At 47.3% G+C, this 21,966-nt stretch overlaps 1 protein-coding gene across 1 annotated transcript in view; it reads left to right on the top strand.

Moving 5' to 3' along the window:
- Nucleotides 1–1,771: 1,771 nt before the first annotated feature.
- LAMC1 (laminin subunit gamma 1) overlaps nt 1,772–21,966 on the top strand; it is a 67,018-nt gene continuing 46,823 nt past the window's right edge. The window contains exon 1 of the mRNA XM_074599240.1: nt 1,772–2,313. Within this exon, the coding sequence (XP_074455341.1) occupies nt 1,917–2,313 (397 nt within the window). The 5' untranslated portion in view covers nt 1,772–1,916. The remainder of the gene's footprint in view (nt 2,314–21,966) is intronic.

Raw genomic sequence — 21,966 nt, 5'->3', positions numbered from 1 at the left:
ACGTTGGAAAACAATTAGTTAAAAAAACTCAATCAAATTATTATTTTTAGGTACCAAAACCGAGTATCTTTAAACATAAGAATTTTGCATTAAGCTGTTTTTTTTTCCGTTATCCCTGGAAACCTCCCACACATGGACAGATGATCCCGTTGCTCCACTGAGCGGGATTTGTGGCAACACCCTCCGATCCTGCTCAGAGCCCTCGCTCCCTTCTCACCTCTACCCCCGTCTTTCCCTCCCTCCCATCAATCTGCTCCATGTGGCTTCCTGCTCCCTCGTCCCTTGTGAATGCCCTGCTCCACTCTCAGCTCAGGCATCGGCTGGGCTCCTACTGAACCTGAGGAGCTCTACCAGAGCGCCATTTCCACAGCTTCTGCCTTGATGGCATCAGCTCAGCATCGCTTTCACAGCACCCAGCTTGTTTTTAGAAACTGAGGAAAAAGGGGCGGGGGGGGAGGGGAAGCGGCAGAAATCAAACTTTCTGCTGGAGATGTGTAATTCCAGCCTGAAAATAGCAATACAGCGATGGCTCTGTAATGCACCCCGCGTCCCTTCTGCCGGTGCCAGGGTGTCCGGGAGGCTCTCGGCACAGAGGCTATCTCATCATGGCCAGGTGAATACGCTGATGGGGAGGCGAAAAGAGGAATTACCACACCAGTGTGTAGCGCCAAATGTAATAACAACATCTACCAGCAGCAGGATAATTTCCAGGCTTGCTTACACAGACCTTGCGAATAGTCTGACACAGGCTCTTAATGCAAGAAGCAAAGGGTCAGCTTCTACAGGATGCATGTGTTTACTTCAAAACAAGAAAGTGCATCTTTTTTTCTCAGAACAGACTATATTTTTTCTGGTCTTTCAGCCTGCGCACAGGCTTTCTCAGAATATAACCAAGTTTACACAGCCTTCCCTTCACTCTCCTACACTTTCTATTGTGACGAGTGCTTTCCTGTTTCCTGAGCAGGCTTCTGGATGCACTTTCTCCTATAAAAAGCAGTTTTGGCTTTACATGATTCCTGGATTTTAGTCTTTATGCAGTTCCTCAACCTGAAAAGGTACAGGGCAATAGCTAAAAAAACGGCAATAGCTAAAAATCATAACCCAGTCTTCGGGCATGTCTGAGGGAGCCAATGCCCCTAAGCAGCACAGAGATCTGGATTTAGATATGAAAATAGCTAGGAGTTCATTAAAAATTAAAGAAGCTGAGGGGGAAGCAGGGGTCCCCCTCGGACCCCGTTTCAGGCCTGCGCCCTCGAACAGCACAAGACCAGCTGGCTTCGGAACGGTCCAGCTGGCAAAGCACCATCAATTTTCTCACATTCCTTGAGAAATGTGAAAATTAAACTTGATTCCCCTCCCCCCTTTGAAAAGCCTTTGAAAGAAAGAAACGGGTGGCTACTGGCGGGTTCTGACAGGGCACAGGCGCCGCGTGCGCCGGGCGCCATGGCGGGGGGGGCCACTCCAGCCTGCCACAGCCAACGCCGCCGGTGCTGTGAGGGAGACGTCCCCCCGGCGGCGCTGCAGCAGGGGGCGGCCCCTGCGGTGGCAGCACCGGGCACCCGCTGCGGTGCGACGGGCGGCAGCCCGCTCCGCCGCCGGGCGGGAAGCGGACGCTTCCCCTCAGAGAGGCGCGGACCCCCCCGCCGCCGCCATCGCCCCTTTAAGCGGGCGCATTCCGGGAGGAGGGGGGAGGCTTCCGGCCCCGCTCGGCCCGCGGGACTCCGCTCCCGGCCTGCCCCGCGCCGGCAGCCCCGCCCCGCCCCGCCCCGCCTCGCCCGGGCCGGGCCCATCCCATCCCAGCCCGCGGCCAGGCGCGGAGCGGCGGCAGCCAGCGAGCGAACAGAGCGAGCCAGCTAGCCAGCTCCTCCGCCGGCTCCGCGCCGCTCCGCCAGCCCCTCCGCCGCCGGCCGAGCGCCATGGGGGGCGGCGGCAAGCGCCTGGCGCGGGCGCTGTGGCTGGCGGCGCTGTGGTTGTGGTTGCCCGGGCGGTGCGGCGGCGCCATGGACGAGTGCACGGAGGAGCGGAGCGGCCGCCCGCAGCGCTGCATGCCCGAGTTCGTCAACGCCGCCTTCAACGCCACGGTGCTGGCCACCCACACGTGCGGGACGCCGGCCGAGGAGTACTGCGTGCAGACCGGCGTCACCGGCGTCACCCAGTCCTGCCACCTCTGCGACGCCGCCCAGCCCCACCTGCGCCACGGCGCCGCCTTCCTCACCGACTACAACAGCCCGGCCGACGCCACCTGGTGGCAGAGCCGCACCATGCTGGCCGGCGTGCAGCACCCCACCGCCGTCAACCTCACCCTCCACCTGGGTAAGGGGCACCCACGCACCCTCCTCCCCGGCCCGCCTCGGGGGAAATGGCGCCACGGCCAGCGGGAGGCCGGGGGTGGGGGGGCGGAATGTGTGTGTGTGTGTGAGGGACCGCCCCGCCGCCGGGCTCGGGGGGGCCTTGCTGGGGATGAAATGGACTAATAGGCGGCTGTGAGTAGGCCCCGGGGCGGTGTTCAGTGGCCGAAGTGGGTTTTTCCGTCGGTGGATATGGGAGATGCCGGCTGGGTGGGCAAGAGGAAACGGCCTCAGGTTGCGCCAGGGGAGGTTTAGGTTGGATATCAGGAAAAATTTTTACTCCAAAAGGGTTATCAAGCATTGGAACAGGCTGCCCAGGGCAGTGGTGGAGTCGCCGTCCCTGGAGGTATTTAAAGGCCGGACAGACGTGGTGCTGAGGGACGTGAGGTAGTGGTGGGTTTTGTCAGAGTTGGGTTGGTGGTTGGACTCGATGATCTGAAAGGTCCCTTCCGACCTGGGCGATTCTGCGATGTGCTTCCCCTGATGTAAACGCTCCCGGTTGCGGCTGGGGTCTTCTTGGCCACTGGTTTGGTCCAGCAGGACAGGAGACGGGCTGCTTGCCCCTTGGCTGCTGGCGTGGGCTTTTTGGAGGCAACCACAGCTGCGGAACAGAGCTCTGAGAACTGGAGTTTCAACCTTCTCCACAGAGGCAGCACTGTCTTTTAAATACTAAATACTATGTGGGTTAGGTTTGTCAGAGAGCAGTCAGCACTACTGCAGAACCCGTAACATCAAGTCAAAAAAGGAGAAGGAGAATCTTCTGGTTAATTGGCATTCCCGGAGGTTTCTTTGGGATGAACTATTTTAGCTGTCACTTTGGTTTGTGGACAAGCATTTCCTTTCCTCTGTTCGCTCAGTTATTTAAGCTGTCGTGACATGGAGAAAGGGTAGTTGGTTTGGAAGACGAGCCAGCCAACAGAAAGTTAAAACCGCAACTTATATCCTTGCATCATTAAATAAAGTAAAAATTAAAAAAGCCTCGGCGTAACCGTTCACAGTTCCTGTTCAAGAGCCACTGTTGAACCTTAAGTTTTAGCATCAACGATGCATCGTGCTTTTGGTGTAATTTGGAGGAAAAAACCTAGTTGCCTTAGGGGTGGGGGAGCTGGATCTTTGGTTTCACAGCCTGAGGACGGGTGGCGTGGGAGCTCCTGCCTGTGGTCATGAGATGGAGATGATGGTGCTGAGTCCTGTACCAAGGGTCACCTGCTGACCACATCCAGCTGCCTCAGCAGCTGGGAGTGTGTCACTGCCCTAAAGCATTTCTTTGAAATAAATATACTACAAAAGCGTACATAATTCTTTGGATAAGGAGACATAGTTACTAAGGCCTCTTTGTCATAATTTTTTTTTTGTATGTTAGGGATTTTTATTCCGGACACCTGAAACAAGCAGTAAGCTAAGATTTGATCTCAGCATCTTTTTTTAATACATCATCATCATCATTCTTCATTCTCACATGCCGTCTGTATTACAGATGCCCTTGAGTCTGTGCACCCGTATGTATATGTGTGTTCTTTGAAAAATAAAGTTTTTCTGACATACCGGAGCAAACAGTACACTGTGTCTTGGGCTTTGAAGAAATGTACACGTTTCTTTGATGAAAACAACAGCATCTTTGAAACGCTGTAGCATTGCAGCATGATGGTTGTCAGTGGCTTGGGTTTCAGGTCTGTTTGCAGGCTCTTGTACCTTTGTGAGTTTGCTCTGGCATATTTTTAGACTAGAGTACAACTTTTTAAGAAGAAGTGGCCTGTCTGACTTTCAGATATTTGAGCATGTTTTTTGTTTCTTTTTTTCCAGTTAGGTTTTTGGGTGAAGTATTTGTACTGTAAAGCCTTCTAAGAATTGGAAGCTTGTTACGGGCCTGGTGGTGGTGGCGGGACTTAGGAAGACTGATAGCAAAGTGTTAAGCTATCTGTGCATGTGCTGCGCAAGCCGTAAATATTCCTGTATGCCTTTGTATGCATCGCCGAGCTCATTGCAACTGAAGAACCGTGAAGTACCAAAAAGTGCTATTTTAGTCTCAAATGCCCCAAACTCCTCTGCGGCATTTCTCTGCTCTGCTCTTTTGAAGACTTCAAGACAGCTTTGTTTGCGTGAGCTGTTGGGTGCCGCGTTTGGATTCTGTGTGCCCCCAGGCTGTTCCTCACAGCACACCACACCACGGTCTGCAGGACACTTAATTATTGACATCAGTAAGAGAGAAGAGGCAAAGGGCTTGACAAGTATTTGTGTACTCTGTAGGATGTGAACGTGTTCTGGGACACAGAGCCCTTTTATGCAGTTAGTCCTGCATGATCTTTGAGGATTAGGCGGTGCGCTCAAACCCGTACCCTTGTTTGATGCTGCAGTTGCCTTTATTTCTAAAAGCATGGGTGTCCTGAATGGTTAGCACTGCTTTGCACCCATTCAGGACGAGCAGTGTCGGCTCTGGGCTTCCAGCGTGCAAATGCCACCCTGCATCGAGTTTTTGGCAGTTCGGAATGTCTTGATTAACGTCCAGCAATGTTCGGTCCGTGTAGATCAGTGTAATGTTTTGGAGAAGCCTGCAAAAGGTCAATGAGAACCACAGGTCTGTTGCCAACATGTGAGAGTGTGCTGCAGGGATTCCTTTGAATCTTCTTACAAGTTACAGTTCTGAACTCATTTAAAAATCTTTAGCTTTGAGACTAGATGACAGCAAAGGGCTTGCTATAGAAAAATACAGTGTGGATCACTATTAGTAAGTTAAAGGCTCGAATCCCAGGAGTGTTTGGAAAGAAGGCCTGTGCTCAGAAGTTAGGGTGCTCCCCAGGGAGAGGAGGATTGGGGTAATTACCAGTCCCTGCACAAGGAACATCAGGAGTTACAAAACTTGTTTCTCTTTGTATGAGAGAGAGGGTATTAAGACCTCCTAAGTAAAAGTCCTCCGCCACGAGGCTTGGAGACAGGAGCTTGCAGCTGTAAATCAGGAGAAGGGGGGAGTTGAACCCATTCGCAGGGTGGTGTCTGGGTAATTAGGTTAGTGGGCGAGAGGAGGGGGAGCACCTCTGTGTCCTTTCTTCCATGTTTCTTAAGAGTATCCCTTCGCTTCCCCTATTTTTCCAATTCCTTAAGTTGAATTATTTCTAATTTAGACCTGACCCAACCAGTCTTTTTTTCCCTGACACTGCCCTCCCCCAAGTTCCTGTATATTCCAGGAATAAGGGACTTTGGGGCAGCGGTGCCAACTTTTAAATAGCAGATGGAAGCTGAGGCATTACGGTATGTAGTTAGTTGTCTGCTTTTTTTGAAGCCAGAGTGTCACGTTATTTTTACAGGCTGTGCTGTTCGCTTCTGCTGGGAGCATTGGGATAGTTCTGGCATCTCCCCAGTGCTTTGTGTGCATACGTTTTAGCACGGCTTTGCTATTTAGACCCCTAACGTGCCAAAACAAAGCCGTGTGTTAAAGATGCTCCTTTGAACACTGGAAGAAGGGGGAAAGAAATAGCACGGAGGTGCATGGAGTGTCTTTGGTGCTGGGCAAAGGCTTGTATTTTTTTAGAGGTGTCTTTTTTCAGAGCAGATTCTCACTTCTTCCTCCTGCAGCTCTAATTTCTGTGTGCTTTCTGTTGTTTCTACACCTTTTTTTATCCACTTACATGTGCCTCCCTGTTCCCTTCCCAACTGTCCCGGCTAGAGCCACCTCTCATTTGTCCCCACCACTTTATTCTCTGCCCGGATCTGCTCGATTTCAGCTATCGTGATCCCAGTGTTTTGTTCCTCGGACAAAAGGCAGCATCCTCAGCATGCTGGTGGCTGTTCCATGGCTGTGGAGTGTCCATGTCTCCACTGAGAGCAGCCGTGCTTTTATCAACAAGCCTGCGAGCTGGGAGCAGTCTGGTCTGGCTTTCCTCATCCGCTGCATCTCGGCAGGGACGGTGCCCAGGAGATGTGCTTGACCAATGATTCTGGTGGCCTCAGCTGTAGTTCAGGACTATCTGATAGGCAGGAAAGACTGATTCCCACCTCTTCTGTCATTGCCTGGGAAGAGGAGCCGGCGTTCGGTGCTGGAAGGCAGCCTGCCTTTCAAGAAGAAAAATTAAATTGCTGGCTGCCTTTGTTAAAAACATGTCGACTGTGTTTGTGGGCACGGACCGTGGTTAGAGCTGAGGGATCCTGCTCTTGAATTCTTCTGAAATCCCTACTGTAGACCAGCCTAGAAACCTGTGCCACCAAGCTGGACAGTATTTTGTATGTATAAAACAAAGAAAAATTCGTAAAAGCTGCTAGTTGTTAGAAGTGGATTGCCTGTCCCCGTTCCGATTCACCTCCCCCCATCCTTTTCTAACCACTCAGTCCTTTATTTGGCTTTGAGGAGAGCGATCATGCTTGGTTATATATACTTTGTCCGTGAAGCATAGTTTGGGGTATGACTGCCATTTGAAGGCATTTACAAGGAAACCCAGGCAAGATGCCAGTTCTTATGTTCAGCTTTGGCTTGATTTGCCAGTTTTTTTGTAGCAGAAGAGGGTTGTGTTTTTTTTCCTTTAGTACAAAAAAGCAGCTTTTGTTTAAAGGGAGGGCTATAAAATGTGCCTTAAATTAAGTACGCAGTTTATGCCACTGGGATGCAATCAGTTGCCTTGTTTTATTTAGCGCAGCAGAGTGATGCTGTTAGTTTGCCAGTTATCCTATTAAAACTTTACGAGGCTGCGGTTCGTTGCCTTCCTAGGGAACCACTGCGAAGCCAACGGCGAACAAGCAGGACGTGCGCACGTGAAGCTTAGCATAGCGTAGCTGCAATTTGAAAACGGAGAAATGGTAATTAATGTGTTGGGAGAGAGCGTTTCCGGCACTTATGCTGGTGTTATGGGGTGTGTCGGGAAGCCCTCGCAGACGTGTTGAGCCCGTGCTGTGGCGTGGGGCCGCAGTGGCTTCGCTGTGGTATTTGTGGAGCCCTGGGGGGACTCTATTTTAGTTGTTCTCGCAGAGGCTTGATTTACATTTTGCAGGTTTCAACACGAGTAGTTAAGAGATCAGGGCTTTTAATGGCCAGCAGTTGTTCAGTGCAGTTATATAAAGTTGTTTTAAAGCTCTTTATCGCTTCCTGCATACCCTTTAAATTCTCAGGTTTTCTCCAATTCCTCCGTCTGTCTTGGGACGCTGATGCTGCTGCGTGACGCCTTTGGGAATACTATACATGGCAGAGCACTTATTTTGGGGGATGGAGAAAGCTGGGATTGTATGGTATTCTGCTGCAAAAACAGCTGCTATTTGTGGTGCTTGCCCTGAGTTGCTCAAAGGATTAATCCCAGGTTTTGACACAGTCAAATAGCTGCTGTTGTAGGTTTAAACCTTGGAAACTGTCGTTTGCTGCTCAGAATTGTTAGCTTACGTAAAAATTTCTGGCTTATTCAGTAGCATTAAGTAGCGTTTCTCTTATAGCCCGAGGCTTCAGGAGGCTCTCCTGGTCTCTCTGAGTCTGCAAGTGAAAATCTCAGGCTGCTGCTTCCCACGGAAATGAAAAACGGGATTGCTCTGCAAACAACACGTAGAGAAAATAATTTCCAGCACAGATGGATGGGATGGGAAACTTGGTTCTCTGGCTCACCATAATTCTGTGAGCATTGTCCTTAATCATACAAGCCTTGTCAGACTGAGACCTCCCGCTTGTGTCCTCGGGGCCCTAATTCATCACTTACCGCCACCGGTGACACCGCGCTGAGTGATTTCGTGCTCACTGTCTGGCTCTGTTTTCTACCTGCGGGTTAGCTGGGATACGAGGTCTGGCGTGTTAAACTGAACTACTCGCATCGAACGTCACCATCTCTGGTTCATAATAACCTTCGAAAGCTCAGCCTGGGGCTGTGGCCCCTCATAAGCTCCTGCTCGAGAAGAACTGTTCCAGTCTGCATTTACGAATCTCTTAACCACGAGATCTTGCTTACTTTGATCAGAAAATAAGGTGAATTTCATAGTTTGCAAAGGGTGTAGTTGGGGTTGCTCTTGTGATTTGTAGCATCCCTTGAGTAAGGCAGGGTTTTCAGCAGTGTGCTGGTAGGATGGTGATGTTGGCTGTCAAGTCGGCATTGCCGAGAGCTCCAGGACAGCTGCTAATGAAGCAACTGCGCTGTGAGATTAAAGAACTGCTACTAGTAGACATGTGCACTTGTCAAATGGGACCAAGAATCCTGAGCTGAGAGGAGCCTTTTGTAGCCTGGCAGGTTGCAGGTGCAACCTGCTTTTAGCCTTTCTGGGGTGTGCTGTGTACTTTTGAGGTAAAACATAATGATTTCTCAATTTTTCTGATGTAGAAGCTTGGAAAATGGTAAAAACTTGTCAACTGTAAAAAGAAACAGAAATGGCAAGGTAATTTTATTTAAATTTTAAAAAATAATTAATCACTCTCAGTTTTTAGTCTCTTTTCTACCAGTCCAGCCCTATTTGAGAGATCACTTACCATAAACTGTCCCCTACCCCGACCAACCCCTTATATATTATTCAGTGATCTTCAGCATTTTGTTTTGAAACTGGGTGGCAAAGCACTTCTTGTTTCCATGCTTCTACTTGTTTTAGATATTCCAGTGCGATAGTCATCAAAGCGCTGTTTCCAGTGGTAATCATGCCTACAGTTCTGACACAACACAGCTGTGTTCAGTAGTGGAGAACTTCAAAATTTCCTCTTTTAGAAATAGTATCCAAAAACTATTATTGGATTTTTTTTCCCCTGGCAGGTAAGCTAGTACCATCTTGTACGCGGGAGGTAGACTTCCAGACAGCTTCAGGGCTTATTTGCACAGTCGATTTGGGGGTTTGTTGTTTTTGTCGGGGAAAGAGAAGGTTTTTAAGGCATTTGTAGAGATGGTATATTGAGATCTTGCAATGACCCAGGGTTTGTCAGTTCTCAGGTCAGCTTTCTGTAATGTTCTTGTCTCTGTTGTGAGCTTTGGTGAGAGAGAGAATTGCTTATCTGACTTGGCTTTGTACTGGGTCCCATGTTTTAAAGGAGATTGCTAGCCCCATGGCAGTGGGGTAATCCTCTAATTCATCCTCGGGGGCTTGAGATGCTGATCTGGGAAGATCAGGGTGCAGAATTGTTAAATGGCTTATAGTGGGGCAGCTGTCCCCTGTCCATGGGCTGAAGCGGACAGGAGTAAAACTTGGCCCTTGCATTGGCCTTAACCCTTTTCTTAACTTTCTCAACAAAAACAGACAAACAAAAAACCCTGCTAAAACCTACCAATCATCAAAACCTGCTTGATAACACAGGTTCTTCCCCAGCTCGTGTGTGTTCAAGTGGGCAGTGGCTGACTGCATGTGGTACTGCTTGACTTGCTGGTGGGTTGCCCAAAACATTAATTCCCTTGGGTGCTCCGTGGCTGAAGGAGCGCTCTGGAGTCTGAGGCTGGCACCAGCCCAGTTCTAAGCACTTGCTTTGCAAGTTATTTTTTCAAGGTCTGTTTTATAGCTCAACCTACTCAGCTTCGGAAGAGACCCTGTTCCCACCTGGGTGAGCTGGTGCTCATACAGCACATTGTACTTGGGCTGGTTTGGTCTTTTTGTGTGTGTGTGAAACAGCAAAGATCCTGAGTGGATTTAAAGGAAAAAAAATAAAAAAAAGTCTTTATCTTCCCTGCATATTTTGTTTCAGGAAAATGAATCTTTCTAACCTTCTTTGAATGCATCTCATAGAGTCTTTAAACAAATGGTTGCATTAAACCTCTCCAGGGGGATAAACTGGCAGTTTTCATGGTACTTTCTTATGCTGTACTTAAAATGTTGTGGAGTATAAGCTACATGCTCCGAAAGGCACGGTTTGCATTGGAAGTGTTTCTTGGTGAGATTAGTGGAATGAAAAATCAGTCCCTTCTGAAAAAACTACCATCAGATGCTTCTTGGTATCACAGTGTTAAGTGGGACTGCTTGACTGAGTAAAACGATGACGTTCTTGTCCTAGAACTTCTGCGGTCCGCTTCTGATTATGGTGATTATTTATAGTCCTTTCATCTGCAGGTCTTTACATGCTCCCATCCGGTGGGATTTTGCAGTGGGATTTTCTTCCCGGCAGCTTGTGGGGCTGGTCCCTGGGGAGCAGCCCTGGAGAGGCTGCCCTGCCTGCCACTCTTGCCTCCGCGCTTCTGAAAAAACGTGGTTTATCCGTGGGCATCTGGCGTGTATCCCTCTGCCCTGCTTCCTGGCTACGGTGGTTGGGGTGCAGCCTGCTTTTATTTTGTTAGAGCAGCTGGTGCCTTCCTCCAGCCGCCACTTTCTCTGCTGTTGCTAGCTGCCTTCATGGGTCTCGTGGGTCCCGCTATCCTGGATGGAGTAACGTAGGACAAGCAGCTTCTCAACAGTGAATCAGCTGCCCGATGAACGGGTTGAGCAGCTGATGCTTAAGGCTGTGGTTGCTCTAAGCTTGCAGACCTCCTGCGTGCTCTACTTGTGTTTTCTGGCTCCTCTCCCTTTCTTCTCCCTTCTGAAGCTCCTTGCAGCCCGCCTGGGCTTCACCTACCTCCATCTCCCCTTTCCCTGGTACTGAGATGTTCCTGGGCTCTGCGGTTTGGGAAGGCTTCCCCGGGATGGGGTTGTTCAGCTGAGGTCTCCTCGTGCTTGGTCCCTGCACTAACCTGGTGGTCCATGCACTGGCCTGGTGGTCCGTGTGGGTAGCATTGCTGCTGCCCTCCTGTGCCAGCTGCTTTAGATGTGTCTTCAGGTAAGAGGCTGGTGGTTTTCATGTCAGTCAGAGCTCAGCAGTGCTCAGCTGAAAGGTACAGTGCAAATGCAAAATCGTTAAATGCTTAGCGTTATTCCGTAGTTTCCCCTTTGCACACATTAGGATTTGGGGTGGGAGGAAGCCCCTCACTGAAGGACAGTTACAAGTTTTCCTGAGTTAAAGCCATTATTTTGTCAGTTAAAATTAATGTTTTTTGCTGCTGATTCCCAGCAGGGTTCTGAAGAAAGTATACAAAGCATGGAGTAGAGAGATGTGGGGCTGTGGGGGTGCAGCGCCTGCTGCAAGGGCTGGTGCTGCTGCCAGGGTGAAATGTGAACTCGCTCGCCATTGTCATGTGGTGTCTATTTAATGAAATCTAGTTTTCTCCCTGTTTCGCCTTGCAGCCTGCTCCCTCCCCTGTCCCCCCTCTGCTGAGGTTGCAAGCGGAGCTGAGAGGGTGCTCAGGACTGGGATGGTTCTTCGATCCCCTCTGTCTGTGCTCTGCAGGCATGAGTTAACTCATGAAATTACTGGCATTACACGAGTCACCGCTCTTCTGCTTTCTAAGCAGAGTGACTGTGCATATGTCTGTGCGTGCGCACTGCCCCTTTCTCGCAGCCGGTGGCTTTCCTCCCTCCCGCCAGTGGTCCCCGGTCGCAGGGCGTGAGCAGGGCCATCCCCGGTGCCTCCACCACGGGGGAAGATAAACCTGAGCTCCTTGCGGAACACAATATGGATTATTTTGGAAGTAACGATACAGAGATGAACTTTTCCAAGAGCTTCATAGCACTTTTAGGAAATAAGGGCCTTTTTGACTTTTATCGTAACTATTACAAGGAAGTGTATATAGTGCTGTCTGTTTCTTTTTGGCAATTTGTCTGAAAACATTGCAAGTAGGTTGTTGCGGTGCCGGAATCCTTGGTTTCTGGTTAGGAAAGGAAGCTTGTGGCTTTCATGAAGGACTGGTATTTCAAATCATGGTAAATACCTCTAGGAAACAATTAGTTGACTGACAGAACTATGGCTCTGAAACGACAGTTCTCTTGCAAGTGACCTTAGTTATTCTTGTCTGCTGGTATCGCAAAAAGGCAGGGATAACCAAAAGCCTTTTTCCTCTTCCAGAATTAAATTTCTTTAAATCAGAGAGTCGTGGGTATAGGGCGAAGAAAAAGTTTCTAGAAGTCGCCATTGTAGATGATGAGTGAGCATCTGGCTGAAAGTCCACAGGATGAGACTGTGTTGCTCGCCTGTCCCTGGCGAGCAGGTGGGAATAGCAGTTACGGGTTTGGCTCAATTTAAGGTGTATTTTCTCTGCCACAGATTTCCTTGTAGCCTTATTTTTCTGTATTCCTTTCATTGTAAGACGTAAGGGCTGCGTCAGAAGAAGCCCATAACTGTTTGGAAGATGCTGGAAAGCCTGAACTTGGGGCACCCCTTGTGCCCCAGGCTGGTTCTCTCTGTTCCCTGGCAGGCTGCTGCTGGTCTTTATTTGAGTACTGAGCACACAAGTTCATGAAAAATTATCCAAGAGGCACTCTTAAGACCTTTAATTCGGTATCCACCGATATATTTAGAAATCTCTAGGCAAATGCGTTTGTGACTCTGAAAGTACATGGGTAGCACTGGGGAAGGGCATCGGAAGATTCCCAAAGTTGTGGCACTGGCTGCCCATGAGTACTGCAGTCCTCAGCAGAGGTCGAGAGCTTTGGTTACAGCTCTCATAAAGCTCTTGTTTGCGTCAGGGAGGGAACTGGACCGGTTTTCTGGTGCACTTGAAGTAGTCGGCTCTGGTCTCTCTGTGCTTTCTTATTCACCAAATTAATGGTTAATTAACCAAGGATTTGGATGCGCAATTACAATAGTGCTGTCATCTGGGCTGCTGACACTGATCTTTGCCTGGATGGTGTTGCTGGATATTGCATGGAAGAGGCTACAAATGTTTATAGGAATCTCAATTCTTCCTGTTGCAAAAGCTTTTACCAAATAGGTCTCCTCGTTAATTTGTATGAATTAATCACCTTTTTTCATGTCATTCATTTGGTCTGTTTTGCAACTCCAGCGCTGTGGTGTGGTGTTCTGCTGCGTGGTAGAAAATTAACATGCTGCTCTGGTGGATGGGAGGGACCCTGTCTGCCAGTCTTTCTGTCCCCCAAATCCTGCTTTTTTGAAATTTATTTTATTGCTTCCACTCCTAAAAAGTTGACATTCTCTTGAAAACAGTGGGAGGGAATGAAATGTGTTTTGAAAGGGCAATGCCATTGGTGTGTATTGTGCACTTAGACAGGGTATAGAGAGGGGTTGTGGGAAGAGAGGTGTTTCAGCAAAAGGGATAGGCATTAAATCTATGTCAGCAGCACTGTATACCAGAAATTTTCAACTGTGCCTGGCTAAATTGCATGAGTCTTTGAAATTCACAACAGCTCTGGCAGCCCCACTGGCTTTTGTCCTTCCTGCAAACACCCAGCTGCCTGGTCCGGGCATCCCCGCGTGCTCAGCATCCCCACTGCTTCCTCTGGTCCTGCCACAGAAAACCGCTCACGGCTTTGGGGAAACCACAAGAGACTGTCTGGAGGAAACCTCAAGAAAATGAGTCGGTGTTGCCACTGGACCCTTGGAGGATGTGAAAGCGTAGAGTGTTTGGTTCACATCTTCCCTCTCCGTGTGTAATTAGCGTAATGCAGGAAAACTTTCTTTATCGCCCCCCTCTGAGGAGTGATGCGTGTCCAGACTTGCTTAAGAAATTTGCTGGTAATAGTCCAAAATGCAAACGGAGCGTGTGCTCCCACAGTAGTGCGTGGTCTGCAGAAACGCTTGCTTTGTTCAGGTAGCTGTGCTGGCTGCTCAAGGGGAGCTTATCTTAAAACATGTACTTGAAATCTATCAGCTTTTGCTTTTCTCCTGCTGACGTTTTAAAGCCAGCTAGCTTTCGGCACAGGTAACTCAGCAGGCAAGGTAATGGATTACAAAAGGTTGTGGTTGGGAAGGAGGCATCGAGGCTGTGAGAAGTGTTTTATTTGTAGCAGTTAATCATCAAGTTACGTGCTGCTTGGCTACCCTTGGTAAAGAAATGGCAGTTGCTTCAGGTGGTACCACAAGGTGTCTTGCCAGGCCTAAAATGAGGACAGCCCCACTGTGCTTTTAAAAAAAAAAAATAAAGAAAAAATTCCATGGTGGTTTTCTGACTGTCCTGCTTCTTGAGGTAGCTGCTAAGGCTACTTCTTTATTCTTGCATCTGCCTTCTGAGATGAGACGGAAAAGACAGGAACCTCTAAGACAAGTGATTATGGTCATGCATATTGTGGAGTGGAACATCATACTCTTTCTATCATAGAGTTAATGATTAATTAATTAAGTTCTTGTAGCAGAGGCTTGCTTTAAAGTGTAAGCCATCATTTGTAGTTAAAAGAATGTGTAACTCCTAGATCTGTGTGGTTTTTTGCATTCTTGAGAAAGGCATGTTTAAAGACTTTTTTTGAAGCGGAGGATTTTTATCCTCTTGGAAAAGATTACTGGTAATTCTGAATTGGCAATTAAAAAGGGATTAATAAATAATTGATAAGGCACTCCTGGAGCATCTTCCATGCATGGTGCCTAAAGGACATGTGCCAGTCCGTTTCTTTGAAGAATGTTACCAAGGTAAACCAACCAAATCGTCATTAAACATCTTCCTTTCAGTACTTAAAGGGGACTTGTAAGAAAAATGGGAACAGGCGGTTTAGTAGAGCCTGCAGCAATAGGACAAGGGGTAATGGTTTTAAACTAAACAAAGGGTAGATTTAGACTAGATACAAGGAAGAAATTTGTTACGATGAGGGTGGTGAAACAATGGAATGGGGTGCTCACAGAGGCGGTAGATGCCCCATCCCTGGAAACATTCAAGGTCAGGTTGGACGAGGCTCTGAGCAACCTGGTCCTGTTGAAGCTGTCCCTGCCTATTGCAGGGGCATTGGACTAGATGGCCTTTAAAGGTGTTTTCCAACCCAAACTATTCTATGATTCAACAAAACAAAGTATAAGCCATAAGGATGAGCTGTAGGAAGCTCGGCCTTTCTGTTCTGGGCTTGACTAACAACAAATAGGAGGTGCTCAAATACTTGGTGTATCCCTGTGCTGTTCTTATCTTGCGCATCTGCTGCTTCCCCTCTTTCCTCTCCCACCAGCCTCAAGGCTTTCATGCTGACAGTCTTGTGTTTTGTGTTCAGTTGCTTTGACAACAGATTAGAAGGCAGAAGCGTTTTTTGTGTGTGAATCCTCCAGTGTCCTTGCAGAATAGCTGTCCTGCTGCTCAGCGGGGTGCTTAAAATTTGGGAGGCAAGGAATGAAGGTGTGGTTTTGTGGTCTCTCTAGGGACGTGGGCTTCTCTCAGCCCTGCCCACTTCACCACAGCTGGGGGCAAGGAAATGTGCAGCCCTCAGCTGGTTGTATCAGCTTGCTTGATGAAGTCCCAGCGGTTAGTTTGATGGAAAGATAACCTTTTGGTGGCCTTGGAGATACTGGGGCATGCCTGGGGCTGTGTTAGTGTTGGTTGGTGGGAAGGAGGCACCAGGGATGCACAGCAGGATGGGGGATGGACTTACACCAGTTACAGCCAATTTTGAAAATAAGCTAAAACATTTTTTAGAAGGGCCTTTGTGATAAGACAAACTCAAAGTGAGGATTTTGGATTATGCGAAGCTTACTGCACGCTTTGAAAGTTCGGAGTTCTGTGAAAGGAAGGAAATGAACAGTCTGAAATTTCCACTTTTGTGCCTTGCACATGCTTGCAACTCATTAGTTGAAGTAAGAAACCTAAGGAAAAGATTGAGAGAGATTAGAGAGCATTTCTAGGGGAGGATTTTCATAGAGAAGACATTCATGTATGTGTTTAAGCTAAAACACTGAATTCTTGTAGAGTTTTCCTTTATGCGAAACGCCTTTATTTGGAGATCCAGCTGTCCTAGCTTGTTTTAGCTGACTCTGCATGAGCAGGAATAGAGAGACCTGTTTTTTTTTTTAAAATTAATAAACCATTAAAATAAGTGGGCAAACTGATATTTATGCAGCTGCTTGACTATCCTGGAAGCAGATTCAAGGGCAGCAGATGGGTGGTGTGGCTCCCCCACCCTCCCTTTAATAATTCTTTGTGATGAAAAGCTCTAAAAAAGATAAGAGTGGACTGTTTATCAAGTGATTTTCCACTATAGATCAATGTGAAACTAAATCTGATTCTCAATCTGAAGATTGAGATGGTGCATCCCAATGCAATTAAACTTATAGGCTTACTCATTTTAGAATTAACACCATAATGACTTGCTTTTCTCTGTATGGGCTTGGAGTTCCTGTAGTGATGGGTGAGGTAGAGCCATAAAGGTCTCTTGTGCTGTGGATATTTGTTGCATATCTAAGAGTTAAACAAAAAGCCAAAGCGGAGAAGGAGGCTGAAGTGTCTCAGTGATTTGGGTTAATTACTAAAGCAGCTCCTGCAGAATAATTGTTCTTTACGTGTCAGGTTGGCCAGGCTGATGTTGCATCAGCATTTCTTTTGTTAAAAAGCTTCCTAAGAGATGAAAAGTTGGTATATGCGTCTCCTAGGAGGAAGATTTCCTGCAAGTCATCTGCCGCCTGTGCAGAGCTGCTCTTCCAGCAAACAGAGTCAACAATGAATGGTGATAAATCTTTGTAGAATATAGATATAGAAATGGTTATGCCTTCTGTTTTTGGGGACCAAAAAAGTGGTCTCTGGTCCTGCAAATGAACTGTATTCATTAGTCATAAGGAGATGTTGGGTTTTGTTTAATGCAACTTTCACCTGCTTGCTTAATCTGCGGGCGCCTGGAGGAATGGAAAATGAGTTTAGCATATCTGAGGGCTTTTCTTACAGAGGTCTCCCTTCAGTATGTGTCCTGCCCACACAGAGATAAAGATGAGCAAAAAAAGGCCTAGAGCAATGCATTTTTGCATGGGTATGCAGCAGTTCCTGCCCAGGCGACTCTTGCTGGAAGGATCCAGGCCATCTGCTGGCCTGGAGCTGCCTCTGACATGCTGGGGGAGGTACGGTGATCACCGGTAGGGTGTTCAGGTTTTGGGGGCACTTGGGTGGAGCATGCACCGATGTAACTTCTGTTTTATCCCTGCAAGGGTTGTACAGGTAGCGATGCCTGAAAGCAGAGCATGGGGACAGATGCTCTTCCGTCAGATCGCTGAAAGCTCCTTCAAGTGCAGACACAGTTTTGTAGTGCAACTTCATCCTTTTTTTTTTTTGTTTGTTTTTTTTTCTTTCTTCCTTCTCTCTCCTATTTGGGCGAAAGGTGGTGCGTAGTCAACTCCCTCCTCCCCAGATAATGCTTGAAAGTTGTCCAAAATGGGGTTGGTTTCACAAGTAGTGTGAAGTCACTGGGGTACGTAAGCGGCTGAGCCCTGCTGGGGGTTTTGGAGTGCTCAGCCCTTCCTTCCTGCTGGGGGAGAGGCTGAAGAACCTCTGGGTCGTTTTATTTTTGATGCTAAATGCATAGTTCCCTTCCAGCGCAGCAAGTTCGTGACTGTTTTGGAGCAGGGTGTCTTCAGCCTGAACACAAGCTGAATCCTGCCAGCAAGGCAAGCAAAGGCTTGTTTGCTAAAGATAGTGTGCACACGTGTACTTAGTCCAGGGGATTTTTAAGGCACTCTGTGAGTGCTCAGATTTACAGCGTGATTCTAGGCATCCTGAAGAAAATTAAAGGGATCAGAAACATCTAATGAATAATGAGCTATTTAAGGTCAACTTCATCCTTTGTAGCACCTCTTCTCCATGCAGCCATACTAGAAGACACTTACTCCATCACACAAGCATATTGTGATCGACCTTTGCGTCAGATTCAACTCCATCATGTGCTGTTGTGTTCCCAGGTGATGAGGAATCAGTTTTTGGCGTCTCTGCTGTCCCTGAGGCGAGGATACATTGGTAATTCAGTAGTCCCTGCAATGCATTTTGGGCTGCCTAAGGTTATAGCTTGTGCTCATGTTAATTGGGCTGGCCCTGAAAAAAGTTTTGTTCAGCTCTCTTTTATTTTAGCTTCCTTTAGGTTTATTAAATAGTTGTCCTTTGCATGGATGGAAAATGTTAAAAATAGAAGTGCTTAAGGCAGGGCCATTGTGTTGGTGTTGACAGGTTCGCTGGAAGCTGAAGCATGCCTTGTATTTTAAGAAGCACCAGGTTTTGGAAGGGGTTGCTCTCTGATGTCCTCTTGACCCCGCACTGAGGAGCTGCTTTTCGGAGCTAAGAACAGACTGCCTTTTGGATAAATCAGGTTTTTAGACTGATGCCGTTCACTAGGTAGTGCGATTATGGCAAATAACAGACCGAGATTGGGATTTCTGAAGAATTGTTGCCTTTTGTAATTCAGAGGCACCAACTGCAAAGCTAGTCAGTGAAAAGAACCTGAAATAACATCTAACAGACTATTTGCTTCTTGGTACAATGCTTCCCTTTACTAACAGTCTTTTTTTTTCCTTGTCCCATCGCTGTGCAGGCGAGCCCATATGTATAAGGCAATAAAGCACAAGTGATGATACAGAGGAAATAATGACACTGTACTGATCTGTACCATGCAGCCAGTAAGTAAGTTTCTGCAGTTTCCCTCTCCCCAGTAATTGTAACCACTGTAAAAACGGAATGATATTTTTCAGGATCCCTGACTTTGCTTAGCTTGCCCCAAACCAAAGGCAGGCTTTTCAGAAGAGGAGGCAAAGGTGCACAGGCCCTTTATCTGGTGAGGTTCTGTAACTATGGAGCCGTGACCCTAAATATAAACCTAAACCGTGAGCATCTCTGGCCAGCGTGGTTGCAGAGATGAGCTTCCAAATGTAAATAGTGCATGAAGTGATGGAGAGCGATTTCCTGAGTCCCCCGTCTCAAGCTGGCTTCTTTACAGTAGCAGTCAGCTGTTGGTATCTGTGTTTTGTCATCACAGAAATCTAACGGTGACCACACAGATTTTATGGTGCCGTTGCTGATGGCCTTAGCAGGTACACTGGTTTATCTCAAGCCTGCACAATGCTTGCCAGGTATTATTCTGTATCCAACCACCTCTTGTGCAGCTGTGAAAATCATCTGTAGCTCGCGTGGAACCGCAGTTCTGCGGGAAACTGGGACACAGGACAAACTTAAGGGAAAGGTAAAAAGCTGTGGGGGTGTATTTTTTTTATCTTTTTTTTAAAGCTTTCCTAAAATGGTACGAATAAGGAAAGGTTTTGCTGAAGTTCATGTTTTTGCAACATAGGGATTACTCCCTTCTTTCTTCCTTTGCACTGCACAGATACTCTTTTTGCCTCCCCTCCTCCTCCCCACGTGGTTAGGATTCCCTCTGATTCAGTAGGATCATCTAATCTTCAAGACCCAGCCCAGCAGGGGAATGTGTATTTTGATAAGGAGCAATTAACGGTGCTTCCTCATCCAGACTTGGAACGATCCCAAAATCAGATCATACGTCATTGGGAGGATGCTCGTCTCCATGCGGCTTTGCGACTTGAGCAACAGATGGTCGTAGTGATATAAAGAGATCCTAAAAATTGTGTATATATATAAAAAAAAAACCAAAACCCACAAACCAAACTTCATAAAAATAACTAGTTTACTTCATATCACTTACTGGTTGTGTGTTTATTCCAAATGTGCAAAAGTTAATGTTTTCTTGGCCGTGGTAGGAATGTGGCAGTGCTGGGGCTGGAGCGTGGTGGGGAGTGCCCTCCCTGGCTTCGCAGGGCGTGCAGTTAAAATGTGTTCAGAGGGAGTGCATGCATTTACTTTCCATCTACAGAAATTGATTGCAAATGTTGGCAAATGTTTTAATGTTTCTGTAGGCTTTTAGTTGAAGAACAGTAGTAGTTTTCAACTTCCTTTAAAAAAAAAAGAGACTATAGGGGTTTTTTTTTGTGAGAAAATGCTGTTATGCTCTAAGGGGTTTTTGGCGTCCAACTGCGTAGTGTGCTTCTATAAGCATTTCTTTTTTTGTTAAGTTTCTATTTATCCTTGTGGTTGTAAGTCGGGAAATATTCACTGCCATAGGTCACAGTATTTCTGTGCTATATTTGGCAATATAGCTGGCAGCTTGCTTTTTTCCTGGGAACTTTCTTGTCAGGTTGGTGCAGAAAGCTTTAGCTACTTAACTGTTGGGGAAAGGACGTTCTTAGTTTTATTCTTTTTTTCTATTTTTTTTCTTCTTTTTTGCTTCCACTGAGTTTTGTCCTTCACCGCCTTTCTTCCACTGGAAGAAATCAAGACTTGAAGTGTTTGAGCTGTCGCAGCTACTTGCTTTTCGGTGTCATGGGTATCATGTGTGTCATGTTTGTCTTGCCTCTCGTGTGCGAGGCTCCCTTTCCTCTTTGTGGTTTCTCATTGTTTTCTGCCAAACCCCTGTATTTCAGAGCCGCTTCCTGCCTGCGGCTTTGTACCAGCTTGGGAACCTCCGCACGCTTGTTCTTTGCTTTTTGTGTGCAATAGAGGCACCACTGCATGGGGCATGAAATTGTAGAGAGTGATGAAAGTCTGTCAAAGATATCTGGGGTTTTTCTGGCTTTCTTTCCAGCATTTTGCATATAACTATTTTGCATTTAAAAAAACCAAATCACACTCTTCAAAAATGTTTTTCCCTATGGTATTATAGCTGGTCAACATCTTTTTTTTTTTTTTTTTTAAAAAAAAGAGGCAGACCCAGAGATTAGTGATAGTCACCTGGCTGCTTGTCCCTGGACCTTGACCACCATGTCAAATGATGTGGCTTCTCTTGCAGAAGCAGTAGAGGAAGCCACGCTGCTCTTCTTGCCTTTCTCTTTTGTTTACTGGTGTTTTTCCCCAAAATCAAATGGTGCTGACTAGAGGGAGTGCTCAACACAGCGGGGTACGTGATCCGCTAGATTGTCTCTGTAGTGAGTTTTGACCACTGCCCTTTAGGCAGGGGCAGTGCAGCACACCCAGTGGCTGGAAGATGGCTGGAGTGGTGCTTCCAGCTGGAGCATGTCAGAGGTAGCATGTGGTCCCAACTCAAGTGCCCTGGGATGCTCGAGCATGAGATCTTTTCAAAGGTATCTGTGTGAATTTGTCATGTATGCAAAAAGGGTGGAAATGGTACTGGACCAGCCTGAAACCTCAAGGCAGGTCCTTTCTATGAGTGGAAGGTGCCCCAGTTGCATGATGTTGGAAGTTCAGTTGGACTGCAAGAAGTTTCTTCTATGCTTTGCCTACTCCTGGGCTTTCCCAAGGTGTCATCTCTTGGCTGCTGCCACCACTGTGAATAAAAAGCACCCAAACCCCCCAAACTAGCTTCACTTCATTCATACTGTCATAGGAAATGCTGTCCTGTGTTAGCTGGAATACTCTTCGTGAGTTCCTCTCTGTGGAACGGCCCTCTTTGTCTGTCTGTCTTGCTTATGTTGGCTGGTGGGTTACAGCGGTCAGAGGCTTGCGGGGTTAGTGCTCCACGGGTCTGCTCTGCAGCCCAGCTAGTCTGTTGGAAGCTAATGTGTTTCTCGAGAGGATTTCTTAAGCACATAGACATTAAACTTCTCCCCAAAAGCACAGGGAAACAATTGGTGGTAAAACCCAGAAAGGAACCTGGCTGATCCTATTGTTTCTGGGGGCCGCGGCTTTCCTGTTTACTCAGCCTGGTTTTCAGATACTTGTCCTGCTCCGTATGTGTAAGGCACTTTTGCAGTCACCTGCAGGGTTCTTGCCTGTCCCTCTTCGTGCAGCTTTTGATTTGTCTCCTGTTTTTGAAAATATTCACATCAGTTTGGAAGTACCAGAGGGAAACCTCTCACCTGTCTTTGAGCAATGACCCATTAAAAAAACCAAACCAAAACAAAAAACAAGAAAAAAAACCCCAACCAAACAAAAAAAGCACCCACAACCTAACCAAAAATGGTATTAGTTCCTGTTCCTATTTTTTTTCCCAATGTTTTATATCCAAAGTGCAGCACAGCCCCTTG

This window comes from Larus michahellis, chromosome 8 (genome assembly GCF_964199755.1).
Source record: "Larus michahellis chromosome 8, bLarMic1.1, whole genome shotgun sequence".
Classification (NCBI taxonomy): domain Eukaryota; kingdom Metazoa; phylum Chordata; class Aves; order Charadriiformes; family Laridae; genus Larus; species Larus michahellis.
This window is presented reverse-complemented; position numbering and strand designations above follow the sequence as displayed.